The 22,213-nt window shown below is 44.9% G+C and overlaps 1 protein-coding gene across 1 annotated transcript in view; it reads left to right on the forward strand.

The window, feature by feature from the left end:
* PGBD5 (piggyBac transposable element derived 5) overlaps positions 1-22,213 on the forward strand; it is a 109,174-nt gene that overhangs the window by 52,927 nt on the left and 34,034 nt on the right. The window contains exon 2 of the mRNA XM_084828112.1: positions 11,363-11,790. Within this exon, the coding sequence (XP_084684238.1) occupies positions 11,363-11,790 (428 nt within the window). The remainder of the gene's footprint in view (positions 1-11,362; positions 11,791-22,213) is intronic.

Genomic DNA, 22,213 nt, shown 5'->3' on the forward strand with positions numbered 1-22,213 from the left:
GACTCTGAATTCACGCTAGACTGCAGGTGAATCACAGCTATTGAGCTGTGTTCTTCTGCTTGGGTGCCTCTGATTCTGCGTTGAGAGAATGCACACGTTAGGAAAAAAGCACTTGAGAATCCATGGCGCTTAAAGTACATTCTAATAATTATTTTCTTCTGTGTTAAATCCATAGGAAAACACCAATTAATGAACGTTATTTTGGTCCCATTCTGCATTCTATCGCCCGTTCAGCAGCCATTAAGGATCCTGAGTAGCTCTTAAGCTGTCTTGTACAGTTATAAACACATTACCCAACATTTTCTGCAGCTTCATTGTTGTATTAAACCATCCTGAAGTTCAAGGAAGTACATTGTGTAGGGTTGTTTTTAATTACTCGTTGGTAGGGCTATTACTGAAGAATACAGCCTAATGGACCATCAAATAAAAGTCAACCATGTTTAGGCTTTTAAATGGAAGAAGTAAAGAATGCTCCATAGTTCTTGTGGGACAAAGACTACAGTCACTGCAGGAAGATTAGAATATGGTTTAGTATTTATTTTTATTTTTTAATTAAATTTATTAATTGCCCATCTGGCCGGTCACCCAGCCACTCTGGGCGATGTACAACAATAAAAACAGTTTATACAATAAAATTCAACATTAAAAACATCACATTTCTAAAATTACCCTAACCCACCCCAAATGCCTGCCTGAACAACCATGTTTTTAATGCATGGCGGAAGCTCATTAAAGAGGGGGCATGGCGGAGTTCCCTAGGGAGGGAGTTCCACAGAGTGGGGGCTACCACAGAGAAGGCCCTCTCCCTCGTCCTCACCAGCCTAGCTGTCCTGGCTGATGGGACAGAGAGAAGGCCATCCAAGGCTGATCTTGTTGAGCAGCCTGTCTGGTGATGCTGGAGGCGCTCCTTGAGATTTAGTAGGAAAATCTTTGAGATTTACTAGGAAAATATTTGTTGGAAATACAGGTTATTCTGTGTATGTCTGTGTATGTCTGTATATGTGTGTATGTGTCATGCTTAGAGTACACCCACTGAAATCTGTGGGACAAGGTGGTCATGATAATGTAAGTCCCATTGATTTCAGTGAGTCTACTTTAAGCATGTTTAACTCTGGATCTTATGTCTATATCACCCATTCAGCAATTTAGGGAGCAATCCTATCTAGATAGGTGGCCACCTCCAAACTCGGAGGCGACCGCCTATCCAAAGCAGGGCAGGAGAAGCACGGAGGAGATCATTCCCTTCGCGCTTCTCCTGCCCTGCTTTTTCGACTAGACAGCCCATTGCAGCTGTCTAGCCACAGGAGGACGGAGCAGGGAAGGAGGCTGCTGCATGACACATAGGATGCGTCGGACAAGCAGTTACATTCTCCCCACCTTGGAACGCCCCCAGACATGCCCCTTTTCAGCCACTTCACACTCCTCTTGTGAGCGCGGAGGACAGGGCTGTTCTGCACTGCCCGGGAGGCAGCGTAGAAGCGGGTGGAGGTCGGTTCTCCTGGAACCAACCTCGGAGTGCGGGCTCTAAGGTCGGTTCCTGGAAAACAATGAATTTATTTATTTCATTTCATTTCTATACTGCCCAATAGCTGAAGCTCTCTGGGCGGTTCACAAAAATTAAAACCAAAGAGCACACAATAAAACAATTAGGGATGGCAGAGAAATCCGCCATGGATTCCAATGAGGCCGGATTCTTTAGAATCTGCCCCCCGGAGTCCATGGCAGAACGGACTACCCCCCCGCCTCCCCCTGAAATCCCCCCGGGATGGACCCTACCTGGCGGCGGCTGGTCCGGGTCATCATCTTCGTTCCACAGCCATCTGCTGCCGGGCTGCGCAACAAAATGGCATCCGGCGTAGCGGACGCCATTTGCGTCCCTGCCCTTTGCCATGATTGGCTATGTAAATACGTAGCCTATCACGGCCAAGAGCAGGGATGCAAATGGTGTCCCCTACGCTGGATGCCATTTGTGGCCACAGCCCGGCAGCAGACAGAAGTCTGGCTACGAGCGGCCCTGGCCGGTGGCTCTGCGGACTCACCGCAGAGCGGAGCCAGCCGGGGAGGATTCCTGGGGGAGGGACGGATCGCCTCCCCCCCCCCCCGCGGATGCCCGGACCGGAACGGGGTGAGTATTCCGTACACCCCTAAAAATAGGGATGTTGGAGAAATCCACCACAGACTCCAGTGAGACCAGATTCTTTGGAAACCAGCCCCCCGAAGTCCGTGGCGGAACGGTCTCCTCCCCCGCCGCCTCCCCAAATCCCCCCCCCGGGACAGACCTACCTGGCAGCGGATGAGGCGGCGGTGGCTCCGGCTCGTCTTCCGGCCGCTGCCTGGCTGCTGCAGCCGCAAATGGCAGCCGTCATAGTGGCCACCATTTGCTGCGTGCCTGCATTAGGCCGTGATAGGCTACGTAAATACTTACGTAGCCTATCATGGCCTAATGGAAGGACACAAATGGCAGCCACTACAACCTGCTATTTGCAGCTGCAGCAGCCTGGCCGCAACCAGAAGTCTGGCTGCGGCCGGCTGGGGAGGATTCCGGGGGGAGGGACGGATCACCTCCCCCCCCAACCGCGGATCCCTCGAACAGAACAAGGTAAGGGATTCATACATCCCTACCTAAAAACAATACAAAATATATAAAACATTAAAACCACAATAAACAACATATCGTGTGGCCTTCTAGCTGCTGTCTAGCGGCCATAGAATTGCTCCCTCCAGGAATTATCCAATGTTAGTCCTACACAGAGTAGACCCATTGAAATGAATGAGACCCTAGGTATCATTCATTTCAATAGGTCTACTCTATGTAGGACTAACACTGGATACCACCATAGAACTGTTGCTTCTTATTGTATTAAACACTAAGGGTTAGATCCAGATTTATGATTGATCAAATGTGCTGGTGGAAGTGGGCTTCCCCACTGCCTCCTTTCCACAGGAGCCCCTCAAGCCCCCTGAAAATACTACACAGAGAGTCAGGAGACCCTGTTGAGTGGGGTGAGCTGTGGTGAGTTGGGGAGGGGGATCCCCAAAAATCGTGTGGAGGGAACTTCTGCAAAAGGAGCCCTTCCTCTCACAGAAGTTGCAAATAAAACATCTAGCTCTTTCAGTCTAAGGTTTGAGGACAGACGAGAGCTTTTTCAGATTGTCTGAGGTGGTGTGCGAAAGACAGAGCTGCCTGGGATGTACTTACTCGCTTCTGGTAAATGGGTTTTCATGGTGTTTGAAAAAAAACTGTTTGAGTAGAGATCACAGTGGAGCTGGGGTGGGGGAAGAAATGTATGGGTACACTGCAGGCTTTTGCCAAATTATTTCCAACTCTCTTATCAGTCTTCAGCTTCAAAGAACGTGAGGAATAGAAATAGAAACGGGAAAATGCTGTAGACAGAATATACAAAGTGGATTGTATCCAATGGTGGTTTTGTCTTAGTGGAAAGCACTTGGGCTCATGCAAGTTGGGGCCCCTCATTTCAATCCCCCCCTACCTTCACAGCCCTGCATGCCATATTCCCTAACTGGTCCCCCAACCCTCTGAAGCAGCTTTTTCCGATGGGATGAGTGGGGAAGGGTTATGTGGATAGGGGGGTCCCGCAAAATTGCAACCCTCTGTGAGCAGAAGCACATTTTCTTAAGTCAGTGCCACCACTGGTTGCAACCCAGCGAGAGTGGGTTGGGCCCCTTGTGGAGATGACATTTAAAAACGGATTTCTGCATTATTAGTGCAAATGGCCTAAGAATTTACAGTATAGTGTATCTGAGTACAGTCCAGAAATACTGAGGTGTTTAACATGCCCACATTTTAAATTCTTTACTGGAAGCTAAGCAGGGCTGATTCTGGCTTTCTTTGGAGTGGTCAGTCTGCTGAACCAGGAGTTTGCCACACTGCACAGGCATTTTATTTTTCTGAAATTGTACCTGTCTGATCTGAGAAATTGTACCATTTCAGGCTGTGGGTTCTGACGATGCTCTGCAATGTTGCCTCGGTTGCAGGGTTCTGCTACAGGTCAGATCTTTAGCAGAGGTCATGTTAGGTCAGGTTGCTCAGGGAAGCAAGACAGGGTGAGATCAGCACAGAAAGCTCCAAGTGGCACTGGAGCTGGAAGCCAGGATTATCTGTATGTTACTCCAACAAGGAGCTGATCAAGACTGAGCCTTAAATAGGAGTTTAGCTCCCTTTAGGATGATTGTTTCTACCTCTGCATTGACTAAGGCTTTGTCTCTTCAAGGGGTCTGGCCTGTTAGCAGCCTCAAGCTGTGATGATATGGGAGTGGCTGGAGCATGTGAGTGTCCGCATGGCCTGAGTCCTCAGAGCCTGAAGATGGCAAGGCAACCTCCTTTGAGAGGGGAGCTGACCCCCAGAATCTTTTGGGGAGAACTGGATCTTGGGGAGGTGGAAGCCTTGTCATGCCTTTGCATGACCGGATGCTGTGCTGTTAATTCTTGAGCCTCCTCTGAGGACAGGGGGTCAGGATCCCCCAGTGAAGAGGGTTTGGGGTTCTAGTCCATGACAGAAATATGACTTGGTTCTTATCCTCTATCTATCTTGTCAGGTCTTTAGCATGTTTCCATTATATTTCCAAACTCTGAGGGGCAAGATTAAAAAAAGTTTCTGGGGATCCTGCACTCTGGTACACTTAGGTGTATCAGAACCTGGAACCTAAGCAAAAGTCCCTTGCCCCCAGCCTTGATTTTAAACACCAGGTTGATTTACCAAATAGCAATAAATCAGTGCAAGGATTTGCTGCTTGTAGGTCCATCATTTGCAGAACTGTAGAGTTGTAGCGTTTGATTGATTATTAAGATTTGTGAATGTACATCCTTCTAAGCTCCCCATGATCATTGATGTGCTGGTTTTCTTTGAACCATAATGCTGTTGGCAGATTGGATATGCGGCTTGTTCTCCCCGTGTGCGCTTCTGTCTCTCCCTCTTCCTCCTGCTCCCTTTGTGTGTTGCGTCCAGCAAGACTACCGCAGCTAGCAGCCGTGCTCATCATAGCCAGAACACAGTGTACAGAGTACAAGCATATTTGACTTGTGTCATGTCCATTCCTGAATTTAAATCACCAGAGACTTAATAGCAAGTGATCTTCTAATGCTGACTTCACAACTGGTTTTTGTTTTGTTTTGGAAAAGAGTACAGGACTCGGCACCACGTTCAATGGCTTGAAGAGAAACATAGCTTCACACCCATGTTCAAGATGCCTTTTTAAAAGATTGACCCATAACGTCTCAAGATGCTGGAAAAATAAGTGCTTTATTCCAAGAGAAAACCCAACTCGTTTCAGCCCTGTTTTATTTGGGGCCTTTGTCAGAGGCTATGAAAACAGACAATACAATAAATTAAATGTTTTATTCAAGCAATAAGAAAATAGAAAACAGAAATAAGTACAAATTGCATTACAGCATGTATGAGGCAACTGAATACTGCGTGATGGGAAAAGATAATATATCTCTATGCTGCGAGACAAACTAGCACTTTACTTGACCAGTGTTGTCTAGAAGAATGTTGTTCAGAGAAGAATTCTGTGTTAATGGGGCTGGCTTTAAGGGGCAGGCCTGGGCAGGCACCTGCCACAGTAACGGCCCACTGACAACAACCCCATGAGAAAAAAGAGGAGGAGCAATAGCAGCTGGTGACCATGGCAGTGAAAAGGCAGACTTACTGAGAGAAGGTGCCCATTGCAGGTGTCTTGCCCAAGGGCGGTCAAAAGCCTGGCACTGGCAGAACGCAAACCATTCCAAAAGGCTTTGATTATGCCAATGGGTTCTGGGACATACTTTTATTTTAGCTGCAAGGCTCATTAGCTTCAGCACATTAGCTTTCCTATAACTGGACTCTGCACAAAATAAAAATACTCCTCCTGCCCTTCACCCTCATCGAGGGCTCAGTACTGGGCCCAGAAAATCTTGTTGCCATTACTGAGGTGAGGGAAGAGCAGTCATAGGAGTTTTAGACTAGGGTTATTTGAGGAATTTGTTCTTTGTGAATTCTGAAATGAACTGACCTAGAAATGTAGAATCTCTGGAAATTTTGAGGCCATGGAAAAAAATGCGTTTTTCCAGGTGGGGTGTATGTGGAAAACTGGGAAATTTTGGAAAAAATTAAAAATAAGCAATAGCCTCAGGCAGCATGGCCAATGGTCAGGAATGCTGGGCACTGTAGTCCAAAACATCCAGAGGGCACCAGGGTGGGGAGGGATGCTTTAGGAACATAAAGCAGCCTTTCTGTTCCTAAATTTATTTTATGTATGACTTAGTTTGGTCATAAAATTATCATTATATTTAAAAGCTTTAAAAAGTAAACACAGTTACTAAGTTTGTAACTATTGTCTGAATAGATTGGAACTACATTAAATGACTGCTACAGCATCAGAAACACATGACTCTATAGAACAAAACCCAAGCTGTCAAGAATACACATTTACTGTCAAGAATGCACAATGGTGACTCTACTCACATGTTGGGAAACTGAGCATAGATATCTATCATTAAAATGTACTTTAGACCAATAATTTTAATAAGGAATGAAAGAATTAACTATGCTGGGAATCTCACAGAGAGGATTTTAAAAATATTTTCCCCCATGGCTTCATTGTTTCCAAACATTTTACATCGCTAGTCTTTCTATAAAAGTGTTCTTATTACATAGTTTTTAGAAATAATTTTGGGAGAAGATGCTGATGCTAGGGAAAGTGGAAGGCAAAAGGAAGAGGGGCTGACCAAGGGCAAGATGGATGGATAGGGATGTAAGAAACACCTACCTGGCTCCGCGCCGGGCAATCTGTGGTGGGGGGGAGACGCTCAGTCCCTCCCCCCCGGAATCCTCGACGAGGGAGGAGGCGATCTGGTCCTCCCCCCCGGAATCCTGCCCGGCCAGCTCCACTCCGCGGCCAAGCCACAGAGCTGCTGGCCAGCTCCGGCCACCCACAGCCGCCGGACATCCGGCCTCTGGGCAGCCCTGCAGGGACGCAAATGGCGACTGTCATAGCCGCCGCGATTTGCGTCCCTGCATTGAGCCGTGATAGGCTACGTAAATACTTACGTAGCCTATCACGGCAGGGGGAAAAAACCCAGAGTACACAAATGGCGGTAGCTACAATAGTCGCCATTTGCGTCCCTGCAGGGCTTTTTTCCCCCCTGCCGTTATAGGCTATGTAAGTATTTACGTAGGCTATCATGGCTATGAAGACGAAGCGAATGGCGGCCGCAGGACGGCCACCATTCGCAAAGCAGCATGGATGGGAGCAGGTAAGTGCTCCGTTTCGCGCGCCTTTCGTGGGTTGGGGGGGCGGGGGCTTCGTTCCGTGACGGATTTAGGGGGGCCAAATGCACTGGCATTCGGCCTCACTGAGATCCGTCACGGAATTCTCTGACATCCCTAGGATGGATGATATTTTGGAGGTGACGGACTCGACCTTGGGGGAGCTGGGGGTGGCAACGGCCAACAGGAAGCTCTGGCATGGGCTGGTCCATGAAGTCACCAAGAGTTGGAAGCAAATGAGCGAATAAACAACAACAAAAAAGGCTGGGTATATAAATACTTTGTCTTAAATAAGAAAATATTTTATAAACCAAAGCTGTTCAGTTTTTCAGAAAAAACAAAAACAGTTCCCAGAAAAAAATGGAAAAAACAATGTTTTTCTTAACTTTTCCAGGTTTTTTCCAGGCCTTCACATCTCTAAACTGACCTGATCCATACCTCCTGCATTAATATGTGCACTGGAGCATAGCTTTACTTCGCATTTCGCACTTCTCTATATTTTGCGATGCAGTTCACGGCTGAAAAATGTATTAAGTTCATTTTAAAATATGTAGTTTTAGATTAAATACATTTTGGCTGCACTGTTATACACATGTACCTCAGGGCTTTTTTCTGAATAGACATGCATAGGATTGCACTGTTAGAAATGGAGAGAAAATATATTAAAGTATGTATTTAAATACATATTTAAATATGTATTACAGTACATGTTTAAATGTGATTTAAAACACACACACACACCCCACAGATTATTGAGGCAATAGGATGAAGCGAACTAATGAATGAATAGATGTGAAAGTGACATGGACCAAAAACAGAATAATCTGTCCATCCCTAGTTTAGACTCTGTGAGCATTAAGAATCCACCTAGGTGCTAGCACAGGCCAGTGGGAACAGCCACCTCTCTCTCACCCCACCCCACCCCACCCACCCCGACACAAGTAATCATGACATAGAGTTCCAGGTGCAGCATTATGGGAGGTCATGGTGTCCTGGCTGGTCATAGACTGCTGTTGCTCCCAGCTGTTTTAAGTAGCCACAGAAATTACTGTAACAAACAGTGTAAACAGATGCAGGCAGTCCCTGCCTTTGGGGGTATTAATGCAGATCGATAGAAATGATTGTGCTCAGGAAACACATCTGTTGACTAAATGAGTACCACTTTAACATAATCATTTCTCCACAAAGAATCACACTTTATAGAGTGCCAGCTATTGAAAATATAATCATGCCAAAAACAACAAAACAACAACAACCAAAACATTAATGGAAGATTCTGTACCTCCCACTGCCATCCTGGTTTTCTGAAACATTTCATATGTACGTATTTCAAAATATATTTGGGGCTTTGTTAGGCACTGTGTCTTTTGAACACAAATTGAGAAAATCCATTCAACTTGTGTTATCCAAGGGAAAGAAATTTAGCTTACTTTCATGAATATATATGCAGGCCAAAATGGTAAGTGCTGAGGAAGCTATTCATATACATCTATCACATTGTATCTCTGAATTACTCTGAAGTTATTTATTTATTAATTTAATTTATATCTCACCTCATGGACAAAAATAGCAATGGATGAGTGAGAATGCACTAATATGTAGGACGATCTTGGTATAAATGGCTCCCTAGGGTGTTGATGGAGTACTTGGATGCTTTATTTTGGTACACTAGTCAGCCTGTTGAGAAAATGTTGATGTTGACTCAAGGACTATGTGAATCAACCCTTAGATCTGTTAAGCAAAACTGGACTGTAGTCTCCGGTTCCACAGGCTTCCAGGAGGTGTGCAGGGGTCACCAACCTTTTTGGACCTGTGCACACATTTGGATTTTGAGAAAGTATCTTGGGGACCACCACAAAATGGCTACCATGGGAGGGGAGTCACAAAATGGCTGCCATGGGGTATGGGCTATCACAAAATTTACTACTGCAACAAAGCACTCATTTCATAGAAAGGCAAACTGGTGAGGCTAGAAGACAAACACTCAGTTGAACCCACAGTTTTCTGCTCTGGCAAAACACCTATTTCACAGAAAGGTGAGCCAATTTCCCCAAATCACCTCTACAATAATTTTTCTAAAATTATTTCCCTCAAAGAAGGTGAAAAGAGCTTGGTGGAAGAACTTGGTTAAGCTAGCCTTGCTAATATTTTATATGTAACATGACAAGATGAATACATTGTTCATCTAAAAAGCAGTTATATGGGGAGATTAAAAAAAGGAAACTCAAATATGACCTAGAGTCAAATATTTTGTTTTGATGGAAAACGCGTTGTTTGGAGATGCTGACATGTAGATGCCAAGCATTATTTTCAAGTTATAAACTGAACTTTAGACAGTTCAATGTTTAGGAGTGATTATCAGAGATATTTTTCTAGCCAGAGATTTTCTACAAGCTAATGAGATTTTACAGTAGATATATAGAGAGGAAATTCAAAGAGCAGGACGGTTCTTCCCCCAGAACCCCCTGGCTCCTGAGTCAGGAAAGCTCCATACCACCTCTTCTTGATCTCTTCTCCTTTGAGACAGCTCAGAAAGATAAACTGAGAAAGAGATGGTGATTTTTTTTAAAGGCAAGCTCCTAAAGAATTCTTACAAAGCTTTAGAAATACGTTTTGTTTGAGACCATACACTGTTAGCATTTTTTCTGTACGTGTACTATTTTCTCATACCATATGTCGCTGACCAGTAAATATCATTTGTTTTTTGTAGAAGTAAATAAAGTACCTTCCCTTGCATTCTTTAAATTCATATTTCCTGTCAATACAAATACCTTTTGGACCTACAGTGCAAATGTATTCCTTTGAAGGATATTTTGCATCGCCTAGTTAGCCGGTCACCTTAGTATTGATGTAACTATCAGGAGCATGAACCTTTCTCCTACAAGAGGCAGAAATGTGACCATATAGGGATAAAATAAATAAACTTGTATAGGTTTGTGCTGCATGATTTCTAGTGGTTGGAAGAGGGGCTTCTGTGACCCGTACAGTTTCTCCCCCGCCCTCCTTCCCCAATATCTAGCAAAACCAGAACAGACTATTCAAAATAAGACAGATACAATCTACACTAGTGCTTTTTATCAGTATTGAAGTGCACTAACTGTTGGGGCACATTAGGCATTCCATATACTGCTTTTCTGGCATTATTTCCCACTTTTTTTTCTTTATTATCCAAAATACTGCAACAGATGTCATTGGGCTCCTTCACACAGAGCTTTTCTCCTGCGATTGAGATTGCGCCTTCATGGAAGTTTGTGGGCTCTTTACATGACACCGTGATCATTCAAAGCTTCTCCTGCACTAAATGCCCTTTGTTCCATTTCTAAATAGATTGTAGTGTTCTGCTTGAGTTCCCTCTGTGAAAAGAGTAAATGCAGCAAGAAGAGGAGAGAGTTTCAGTGAAAGATAATGGAAGACTCAGATACGGGGAGAAGGAAGGGGAAGGGGGTGGGGGAAAAGGAAGCACGTGCAAAACGGAATCGTTGTGATCCTGCATTTAAGGTGGAAGCAGAAAGCCCAATTTTAAATGCAGGGTTTTAGGCTGGTGTAGAGATGCCCATTGTGTGTGCTACCAAGTATAAACGCGCAAGAGGGATATAGTGTCACTATGATGGGATCGTATCGATACAACACAAGGTGTAGATGCAGGGTGCAGTCCTATACCCATTTACCTGGAATAAACCCTGTTGAACTCAATGGGGCTTACTTCTGCATAGAAGTAAGTAAGTAACAGCGTAAGTAAGTAACAGCGTTGTAGTAAGTAACAGCATACAGGATTGCGCTGTTAATTAGAGCAAAATGAGATCAACTCTGCCGATGGGTTGAATTTGCATAATTTAGACACATCAAGGAATTCATTTTTTCTTGGCACTGAATGTGGATTGGCCTAGTACAGAGTTTTTAACCCCCCCTTTTTTTAAAGTGACGGGTACAACATAACCCTGACTACTGATTACGGCACGTACTGTAAGAAACAGTCCTGCATTTGAATGAGATGGAGTGGGGGACCCAAGTATAATTATTAAGTTCTCAGCGATGTTTCTCAGGTTGTGAACCATTAGAGAAATGAGCATAACCTTTTTATTTTTGCCTTCTAGGCCCAACTCGCAAAATGCCTCCAACTGCCAGTGCGATGGATTTCTTCCAGCTCTTTGTCCCCGACAACATACTAAAGAACATGGTGGTACAAACAAATATGTATGCCAAGAAGTACCAGGAGCGTTTTGGGAGTGATGATGCCTGGATCGAGGTCACCCTGACGGAAATTAAGGCCTTCCTTGCGTACATGATATCCACAAGCACTCACCACTGCGAGTCTGTCCTCGGCATCTGGAGTAGTGGTTTCTATAGCAACAAGAGTATAGCCCTGATCATGACCCAGCCAAGATTTGAGAAGATTCTCAAGTACTTCCATATTGTGGCCTTCCGTTCCAGTCAGACTACACATGGCCTCTACAAAATCCAGCCCTTTCTGGACTCTCTGCAACAGAGCTTTGACACGGCTTTTAAGCCTTCCCAAACCCAGGTGAGAGTTGATGTCTTGGTTGTGGACGATCTTGTCCATTTTGGGCAAAAATAGCAGGACATGCACTTACCAGCTACCTGGATGAAAAGCTGATCGATGTAGTAGGAACTCCCAGTGCAAAATAAAAGGGGATCACGTCACAGTGCATTTGCACATTAGTTTTTTTTTTTTCAAATGCACACCTTAATAACTTTTACTTGTGAACAAACACATGTTTACAAATACACGTACAGTTGCACTAATCCAGTAGCTGGGGTGGCAGCAGTCTCTTAGTGAGGCATTCACACTCAGAGGCATGATGAAACCAGTTCATTTGCCTTCTGCATTTAGCAGATTCATAGTGTGACCGTCATATCTCTGTGTCATTCTGGTCCCCTTCCACAGCTTCATAAGAGTGTGTGTGTGTGTGTGTGTGTGTGAGAGAGAGAGAGAGAGAGAGAGAGATTAATGTGTGGGTAGAGATGAGGCAAAAGTATTTGAAGTGAGGCATAGAAAGACATCTCTAGCTCTCTTCAGACATTCTGTCCCCCACCATAATTAGACTTGCCTGAGGAGGAAAGCAGGGAGGAACCCATTTACCCCACCTTCAGGGGTAATTTCTGCAGATAGGAGCATGCTCTACTCATGTAGGTTTTAGAAACCTGTAAGGATGGACGGAAGTCCCTTACCTGGTCCCGCAGCTTGCTTCGCGGTGGGGGGGAGGCGCTCCGTTTCTCCCCCCGAAATTCTTGGCGGGGGGGAGGCGCCCTGCCCCTCCCGGCTGAAATTCAGGCCGGGGGGGAGGCGCCTCATCCCTCACCGCTGAAATTCAGGCCGGGGGGGGAGCGCCCCTTCTCCCCGGCCGCGAAATGAAAAAGTAAATTGGAAAAAAAAGTGATAGGCTACGTAAATTGTTACGTAGCCTATCACGTTGTGTTTTTTTTTACTTTATGGGGAAATGGCGGCGGTGGCGGCAGCCGGTCGGAAGACCGGCCGCCGCCCCCACCCCCACTGAAATGCCGCCGAAACTCCGCCGGGACCCGCCACCGAGAGGGACATTCAACAGAGGTAAGTCCCATCCCGGGGGGGTGGCGGGGGGCTGGCGAAGAATTTCCCCACCAATTTCAGGGGGCCAAATGCGTTGGCATTCGGCCTCCCGGAGATTCGTGGAGAAATTCTCCGCCATCCCTAGAAACCTGAAGTTTGAGTTCATGCAGGAAGCCTATATGAGCAGAACACTGTAGGAGATGCAAGAGGGGGCTCACAGGAAAGGATGGGCCAAGAGACCTATGGCAGCTGGGGACTCCAGTTCCAGAGAGGTGGTGATTCCATTCCGGGTTTTACTTACAACCAGCCAAAACTCTAACGGTGCCATCCAAGGTACTGAACCCATTTGGGGGATAAGGTTCAGCACCTTGGATAGCACCTTTGGAGTTTTGGCAGGTGGTAACAAAAACCCCAAATGGAAGCACCGCCCCTCTGGAACTGGAGTCACCAGCTGCCACTGCAACAGACTCATTCTCATACCCCCCCCCCCTTCATGCTTCGGTAATCACATCTGGCTGGGGTGTTGAAGCTCAGGTCTGTGGGCCAAATCTGCTCCAGCTGGAGTCCCAAAACAGCCCTCTGGGACTTCCCAAATGGCCATGCACCCTTCCCCAGGCCCAGGCCCAGCCCCTTTCCCACAACTGCTGACCTTTGGTTGTTTCCTGGCTTTTGTGCAGCATTTTCTCATTCTTAAAGCTTGAAATGCCTCTCCTAAGGCTTTGTTACTGGCAGGAAGTGCTTTAAATGACACTATGCTGGTATTTTAGGGGTCTTATCCCTTTTGCCTTTGGCCCCGGCCACCACTGGAATGAGGCCCCTAAGAGCCTCTCTGGAATTGAATTTCGTCCTCAGACTGAAACAGGTTCAATGCCCCTGACATATGGGAAAAGGGCTTTTATCTTGCTCCAATCTAGACATGACATTGCAGGTCTGCAGTCATGATCTTCTGCACTTACAAAAATATTTAAAAAATTAGTAGCAGCCACAAGAATAATCTTCAGATTAGAACCATGGTGCTGTGGGATGGGGTGTTAATCCTTTCCCCTGTGTCACTTTTCCAGTTCAATTCCACCTTCCCCAGCCGCTACTTGCTCTGTTGGGAAAAACATAGAGGTGCCGTACCAATCACAGTCAGTTTTTTAAGCATCAAAGATAGTTCATTTGGAGTTTGCAAAAGCTGATCTGCCTTTGTAACTGTGTCGGTTGCATATGATAAGAAACAAGAATAAGGGCGCAATCCTGCCTCCAAACTCAGAGGCGACCGCCTATTCAAAGCAGGGCAGGAGAAGCACAGAGGGGATCATTCACTCCATGCTTCTCCTGCCCTGCATTTTTGGCTAGACAGCCGATTGTGGCACGATATCCTATGGCCGTCTAGCTGCTGTCTAGCAGCCATAAGATTGTTCCCTAAGAAAAGAAACCTCTTTTATTCTGACTGGTTGGTGTTAAAAATGATGGAAGTTACATCACACCTCTTAGAACTATTTGTCAGGTTGTATGTTGAGACAGAAAGAGATTATACAGTATGTTGGGCTAGCTAGAACGTAATATTTGCCTACTGAGATCTTCTGAGGGCCTTCTTGCATACTTGAAATCAGTTTGACTTGTGGGTGCTGCATCATAGAAGTTGTTTCTCATGCAGAACATCATCCAAGCAGTTGGTCTTCTTGGTTTCAACCACCAGTGTAATTTATGAGTAAGGCCATCAGTCCCAAGATAGAAGAAATGAAGTTGTACTGGTGGTGCCTTTTAACAAGTCAACATCTGCAGTATTTTCCATAGCTGGCTTTAAGTAGTGTGATATCTTTAATATGTGCCACCGGAAATGCTTCCATCGGGTATGCGCCTCGGTGCCTTTTGTAATACATCATGCTAGGTATATGCAAATCCACCCTGACCTTAGGCAGACACAATTCAATTACAAAATAAGCCACGCTATTAAGGCTTAAGGTGCAATCCAATGCACATTTAGACAGAAAAAGGTCCTACAACTCCCAGCATGCCCCAGGCAACCATGCTGACTGGAGAGGCTGGGAGTTGTAGGACTTTTTTCTGTCTAAACGTGCATCAGATTGTGTCTTCAAAGTTCTTATGACATTTCTTTTCATTAAGTTGGTTGACTAATGCCTGTAATGTAATTAAGATGAAGCCAGTCACCAATAAATGAAATAACTGAGTACCAAAATCATTACATGGCAAGGACTACAGATTTTAATTTTGATTGCTATTGTATCACAGGAATACGTTAATTCAACTTGTGTCTTCTAATTATATTATTTCTCTTTATCACTAATTGTTAAATTAAATTGAAGACATAAGAATTTAATGAGATGCTTTTTCCAGGATGAAAGTACAACGTACTTATTAAATGAAGAATATGCTCCTAAAAGAGGCGGAAAAGTGACAGTAAATGCATAAAATAAACAAACAAACATGTATAGCATTGTGCTGCATGAGTTTGAATGGTTGGAGGAAGGTTTCTGTGCCTTTCTGTGCTCTGATGGCTGCTAGTAAGATCTGGGGGATCTTCTGTTGGCTTAGGAGTGGTTCAAACATGGATTTGTTTCACTTGATGACCGCAACATCAAATGACTTCACACTGTGTCTGTGTGTCCCACTGATAACTTCTGGAAACAGCCCTGTAGTAACTTCCTTATTAGGCAGACATCTTGCTTGCCTGCCTGCTTGTTATGGGCAGTATCCTATTGTGACAATCCGCTAATGCAAATCATGTTGTGCTAGTGTAAGGGACCTGTAGCGCAATGCCAATTGTATTAGCTGGCACAATGGGATTCCCAGGGAGTCCCGTCACTTCAGCTAACGCAATTGGTGTAGCACTAGAGGTCCCTTATGTTAGTGCAACATTATTTGCATTAGCGGATTGACACTGTAGGATATTGCCCTTTGTTCTAGAGATGGGAGAACCAGGGATGTTCGTGCTTGCCAAAATTCCCTGAACTTCACTTCAAAGCTCAGTTTGGCTTGCTCACATTTTCGTTTGTGACCTGGTTTTTTGCTTCATTCGAATGGGGAAAGTCACGCTTTCCCTCCATTGACTACAGTGTGAAAATGTGTATTTCAAAGTGCACATTTTTTTAAAAAATGCAAATTTTCCAAATGCAATTGCAAGTTCAGGAACATGCGAACATTTTTTGAAATGCAATTGCAAGTTCAATTCCAAATGCAATTGCAAGTTCAGGAACATGCGAACATTTTTTGATTTGCGAACTGAAGTGAAATTCTTGTACATCCCCCCTTTGCTCCTCATTGATATACATGGAGACAGCAGAAGCCCCCTAGAGGCTTCACATGGAGCATACACAACAACTTCCACGTAGACTTGGTCACCACAGATATAATAATATCAACAGGTATTTCACGTCATCTTTCTTCACCTAAGAAGATCAAGATGAAAGTTTATTATTCACTGCATTTCTGTACTGTCCATTAATCAAACTTCTCTGGGCAGTTTACAACGGGTGCCTTTCCCCCAATGCAAATAGCTGCCACAGGAAAGGGCGATCCTGACCGGGAATTTGGTGGTGGCGCAGGATTAAATCCCCTCTCCCCAGGCTCCCACTCTGGATTGCAGGTCCCTGCGGCAGCTATTTACTTAAACATAATGGCATGTCTGGTTTGGCCCTGAGATTAATTGAAATCAATGGATTTAGGTCATCCCAGCAGGATTTCTTCACAACTGACCTGCTGAATTACGATGAATGCTTTTTCAATGGTGTCAGTTCACATATTCAGATATGCAGATATTCAGATATTCACATGTTCAGATTCACATATTCAGATTCCAGTCATCCAGTGGACAGTAATCCCGTGTTCAGAAACCAAATAATGTCCATGTATGTGTGAAGCAGGCTTTCAGTGCATTTCACATCAAAGGCTTAAAAAACGTGATAATATCGGGCTGGATCACATGATCAAACAAGCCACTATGGCTTAAATAAGATATGGTGGCTTGTTTTAATTGGTAGCAGGTGCCAGGCACCATTACCCTAATTATAACAGGCCATGGGTTATTTGAGGGTTGTTTCCCCCTCAAACAAGCCATGCCACCCAGGTTCAGACAAGCTGCACCCAGGTGGGTAATTAGGGAAATGGTGGCTGGCACATGCCAACTTAATTTGATTGTGTGAACCAGGTCACAGACTGCTCTACTTCCGAATTCTGTCAAATCTATCTGTGTATTTCCCCAGTTACAAGTCCTTTTGCTAAGAATATTTTGTCTTTGTTTGGAAGCCTTGCATGGTTTGAATAAGCCTTAAATGATATTAGTAGTCTTCCTGAACTCCTGGCCCTTCCTATATACCTGCATTTGGGCCTACCTGGAAGATTGCTACAGGTTTTAAATTGCCTTTGTCTCTTGGCCAACTCCTCTTCATGGATCACTGCCTTGTTGTGGCGAAGGGGCTTGCGTAACTCAGTGAAGCCATAAGCTATGCCGTGCAGGGCCACCCAAGACGGACAGGTCATGGCAGAGAGTTCTGACAAAATGTGGTCCACTGGAGAAGGAAATGGCAACCCACTCCAGTATTCTTGCCAAGAAAACCCCATGGAACGTATCACAAGGCTAAAAGAGATGACGCCGGAAGATGAGCCCCTCAGGTCGGAAGGTGTCCAGTATGCTACTGGGGAAGAGCAGAGGGTATTTCCAAGTAGCGCCAGAAAGAGTGAAACGGCTGGGCCAAACCCGAAAGGACACTCAGCTGTGGATGTGTCTGGTGGTGAAAAGAAAGTCCGATGCTGTAAAGAACAATATTGTTTAGGAACCTGGAATGTCAGATCAATGAATCAAGGTAAGCTGGAGGTGGTCAAACATGAGATGGCAAGATTGAACATCGACATCTTGGGAATCAGCGAACTCAAATGGACAGGCATGGGCGAATTTAATTCAGGTGACCATCATATCTACTATTGTGGGCAAGAATCCCTTAGAAGAAATGGAGTAGCACTCATAGTCAACAAAAGGGTGAGAAAAGCAGTACTGGGGTACAATCTTTAAAATGATAGAATGATCTCAGTACGAATCCAAGGCAAACCATTCAACATCACAGTAATTCAAGTCTATGCCCCAACCACTGATGCCGAAGAAGCTGAGGTTGATCGGTTCTACGAAGACCTACAACACCTTCTAGAACTAACACCAAAAAAAGATGTCCTCTTCATCATAAGGGATTGGAATGCTAAAGTAGGAAGTCAAGAAATCACCGGGATAACAGGCAGGCATGGCCTTGGTGCACAAAATGAAGCAGGACAAAAGCTAATAGAGTTTTGCCAAGAGAACACGCTGATCATAGCAAACACTCTTTTCCAACAGTACAAGAGGCAACTCTACACATGGACATCACCAGATGGTCAATATCGAAACCAGATTGATTATGTCCTTTGCAGCCAAAGATGGAGAAGTTCCATACAGTCAGTAAAAACAAGACCTGGAGCTGACTGTGGCTCAGATCATGAGCTGCTTCTTGCAAAATTTCAGCTTAAATTGAAGAACGTAGGGAACACCACTAAACCGTTCAGGTATGACCTAAATCATATCCCTTATGAATATACAGTGGAGGTGAGGAATAGATTTCAGGGATTAGACCTGATAGACAGAGTGCCTGAGGAACTATGGACGGAGGTCCGTAACATTGTTCAGGAGGCAGCAACGAAATCCATCCCAAAGAAAAAGAAATGCAAGAAAGCAAAGTGGCTGTCTGAGGAGGCTTTACAAGTAGCTGAGGAAAGAAGGGAAGCGAAAAGCAAGGGAGAAAGGGGAAGATATACCCAACTGAATGCAGAGTTCCAGAGAATAGCAAGGAGAGACAAGAAGGCCTTCTTAAATGAACAATGCAAAGAAATCGAGGAAAACAACAGACTAGAGATCTCTTCAAGAAAATTGGAGATCTCAAGGGAACGTTTTGTGCAAAGACGGGCATGATAAAGGACAAAGAAGGCAGGGACCTCACAGAAGCAGATGAGATTAAGAAGAGGTGGCAAGAATACACAGAAGAACTATACAGGAAAGATCTGAATGTCGCTGATAGCCATGATAGTGCGGTCACTGAACTTGAGCCGGACATCCTTGAGAGTGAAGTCAAGTGGGCCTTAGGAAGCATTAGTAACAACAAAGCTAGCGGAGATGACAGTATTCCAGCTGAGCTATTTAAAATCCTAAAAGATGATGCTGTTAAAGTGCTGCATTCAATATGCCAACAAATCTGGAACAGTGGCCACAAGACTGGAAAAGGTCAGTTTACATTCCAATTCCAAAGAAGGGCAACGCCAAAGACTGTTCAAACTACTGCACAATTGCGCTCATTTCACATGCCAGCAAGGTGATGCTCAAAATCCTACAAGCTAGGCTTCAGCAGTATGCGAACCGAGAACTACCGGAAGTACAAGCTGGGTTTCGAAGAGGCAGAGGAACTAGAGATCAAATCACCAACATTCGCTGCATCATGGAGAAAGCAAGAGAATTCCAGAAAAACGTCTATTTCTGCTTCATTGACTACGCTAAAGCCTTGGATTGTGTGGATCACAACAAACTCTGGCAAATTCTTAAAGTGATGGGAGTACCAGACCACCTTACCTGTCTCCTGAGAAAACTGTACGAGGGTCAAGAAGCAACAGTAAGAACCAGAGATGGAACAACCGATTGGTTCAAAATTGGGAAAGGAGTACGACAAGGCTGCATATTGTCACCCTGCTTATTTAACTTATATGCAGAGTACATCATGAGAAATGCCGGGTTGGATGAATCAGAGGTCGGAATTAAGATTGCTGGGAGAATTATCAACAACCTCCGATATGCAGACGATACCGCCCTAATGGCAGAAAGTGAAGAGGATCTAAAGAGCCTCTTGTTGAGGGTGAAAGAAGAGAGTGCAAAAGCTGGTTTGAAACTCAACATTAAAAAAACTAAGATCATGGCATCTGGCCCTATCACTTCCTGTCATATAGAAGGGGAAGAAATGGAAGCAGTGACAGATTTTACTTTCTTGGGCTCCAAGATCACCGCAGACGGTGACTGTAGCCATGAAATTAAAAGACGCTTGCTCCTTGGGAGGAAAGCTATGGCAAACCTAGACAGCATAGTAAGAAGCAGAGACATCACCTTGCCGACAAAGGTCCGTCTAATCAAAGCTATGGTTTTCCCAGTAGTAATGTATGGCTGTGAGAGCTGGACTATAAGGAAGGCTGAGCACCGAAGAATTGATGCTTTCGAACTATGGTGCTGGAGAAGACTCTTACGAGTCCCCTGGACTGCAAGGAGGTCAAATCAGTCCATCCTAAAGGAAATCAACCCTGAGTGCTCATTGGAAGGACAGATACTGAAGCTGAAGCTCCAATATTTTAGCCACCTAATGCGAAGAGAAAACTCCCTGGAAAAGACCCTGATGCTGGGAAAGACTGAAGGCAAAAGGAGAAGGGGACAGCAGAGGATGAGATGGCTAGATAGCATCACCGATGCAATGAATATGAACTTGAGCACGCTCCAGGAGAGAGCGCAGGACAGGAAGGCCTGGGGTGCTATGGTCCAGGGGGTCACGAAGAGTCGGACACGACTGAACGACTGAACAACAACTTGGCCAACTTCTCTTCCATACTGATTAAAGAGTACAGATTTCAGATTGGCAGATGCTGAAATGGCAACTTTTGCTGTGGTTTAACACATCTCTCAAATGAATTATTCAAAGCCCTTTAAGTTTGGCACCTTGTCCTTTTAACAGTGTTTTAGTTATTGAATTTATTTTCTAGTATACCAAGGTTAACAATGGTACATACGGTGGTGCATAAAGAGCCAAATTAAAAAGGAAGGTACTCAGGGTTGTTCCTAATTTTAGGAAGGCTGTTATGGGAATTAATGTGATATCATAGCATAGTGGAATGTGGGAATTAAAGTGTTCAGCGATATTGAAAGACTGGGACTCCCTTTAGTGTGAACCTTGTGAAGGGGACCCAAATTAAGGGAAGTGAGGGCTTTGTAAAAGTAGAATTTTTCTGTCTTCAGTTTGTGGTCACTTCCAGGCCTACAACCTGTTGCCACTTTAGCCTCTTTTACCCCAATTTTTTTTGTTTTGTTTTGTTACCCTTACCCTGAATACTCCCAGATAAATGATTTGATGACGGTGTAGCTTTAGGGTCAAATTCAACATGACAGCTTCAGACTCATCAGGCCAAATCATGTCATGTATGAAGTGGGGAATGGCATCAAGGTTTAGGTCAGGCGAAGGGACTGAACCCTCCATTTACCTCCCTGTAGCCTCTCTCCTTAAGTCCTTTTCTCTCAGCCAACCTTACTTTTCATACTGAAACTCATCTGAGGAGAAAAGCACCTGGGGGAGGATTGCTGCAGACTGTGGAGAGGGAAGCTGGAGGTGAGGGAAGGATTTAGTACCTCAACTATTTGCTAAAATCTTTTGCTCTAAAAATCAGACTGCAACCTAGGGTGGCCTCTTCTGCATTGCCTAAAAGGGGGGGGGGAATGTATCACCATAAAGAGGACATGGATTTGCATATAATTTGCATATGCTGATTTATAGATATAGATGCACATTTTAAAATAATGATAATTTAAATAGACATACAATATGTCTTACCATACCGGGGAGGACTGTGGCCAGGTGACCTGTGTGCCTGCTCAGTCTGGTGCCGTCCACGTGGGCAAGTTCAAGAACCAGGGCTCTCCCTTCTGAGGGTTATTTATCTTTAAACCAGACTTGGACTGGACAGCCCTTCAAATAGAGGATGCCTTCAGATGAGGACTGTCCTCTGTAAAGTTGGACACGTGGCCAACCTTCCCCTATGGGGAAAGATTATAGCAGCTGGGATTCTTTAGCTTGGAGAAAAGGTGAGTGAGTGGAGACATGATACAGGTGTACAAAATTATGCATGGTGTGGAGAAAGTGGATAGAGAGACATTTGTTTCCCTTTCTCATAATGCTAGAACCCAAAGGGGTCATCCCTTGAAGCCTATTGGTGGGAGATTCAGGACAGATCTGATCCTTTTGTCAGAGTGCAGCCCCCTTCAAAACAGGTTGAACACTGCTCAGCAACTTTATCTTGGAAGCATCATGCCACCTTGTCACAGCGTGCTATTAAGGGTTCCACCATCTCTGTCCTTGGCCCAGATTGCAGCAGGCCATGAACCACTCAGAAAACCACTCAGAAAAAGCTGGATGATGCTGAGAGGATGTCATCGTGGTGGGGGGAAAACTCCCTCTTTGCCACCATCACTGCCACAGAGCAGGCTTGATAATGTGTTTGGTTGGACTCAGAACAAGTCTTCCTCTACCTATGCTCTAGCCATCTCCGCTCTTGCTTCATTGCCTTCAGCTCAGGTATATACCAGGGAGGTTCCTGGCTCTGCTCAATGGGAGCAGACACTTGGGTGTGA

Source organism: Heloderma suspectum, chromosome 1, assembly GCF_057233095.1.
Source record: "Heloderma suspectum isolate Gila_16-S chromosome 1, 16-S_ref, whole genome shotgun sequence".
Taxonomy (NCBI): Eukaryota; Metazoa; Chordata; class Lepidosauria; order Squamata; family Helodermatidae; genus Heloderma; species Heloderma suspectum.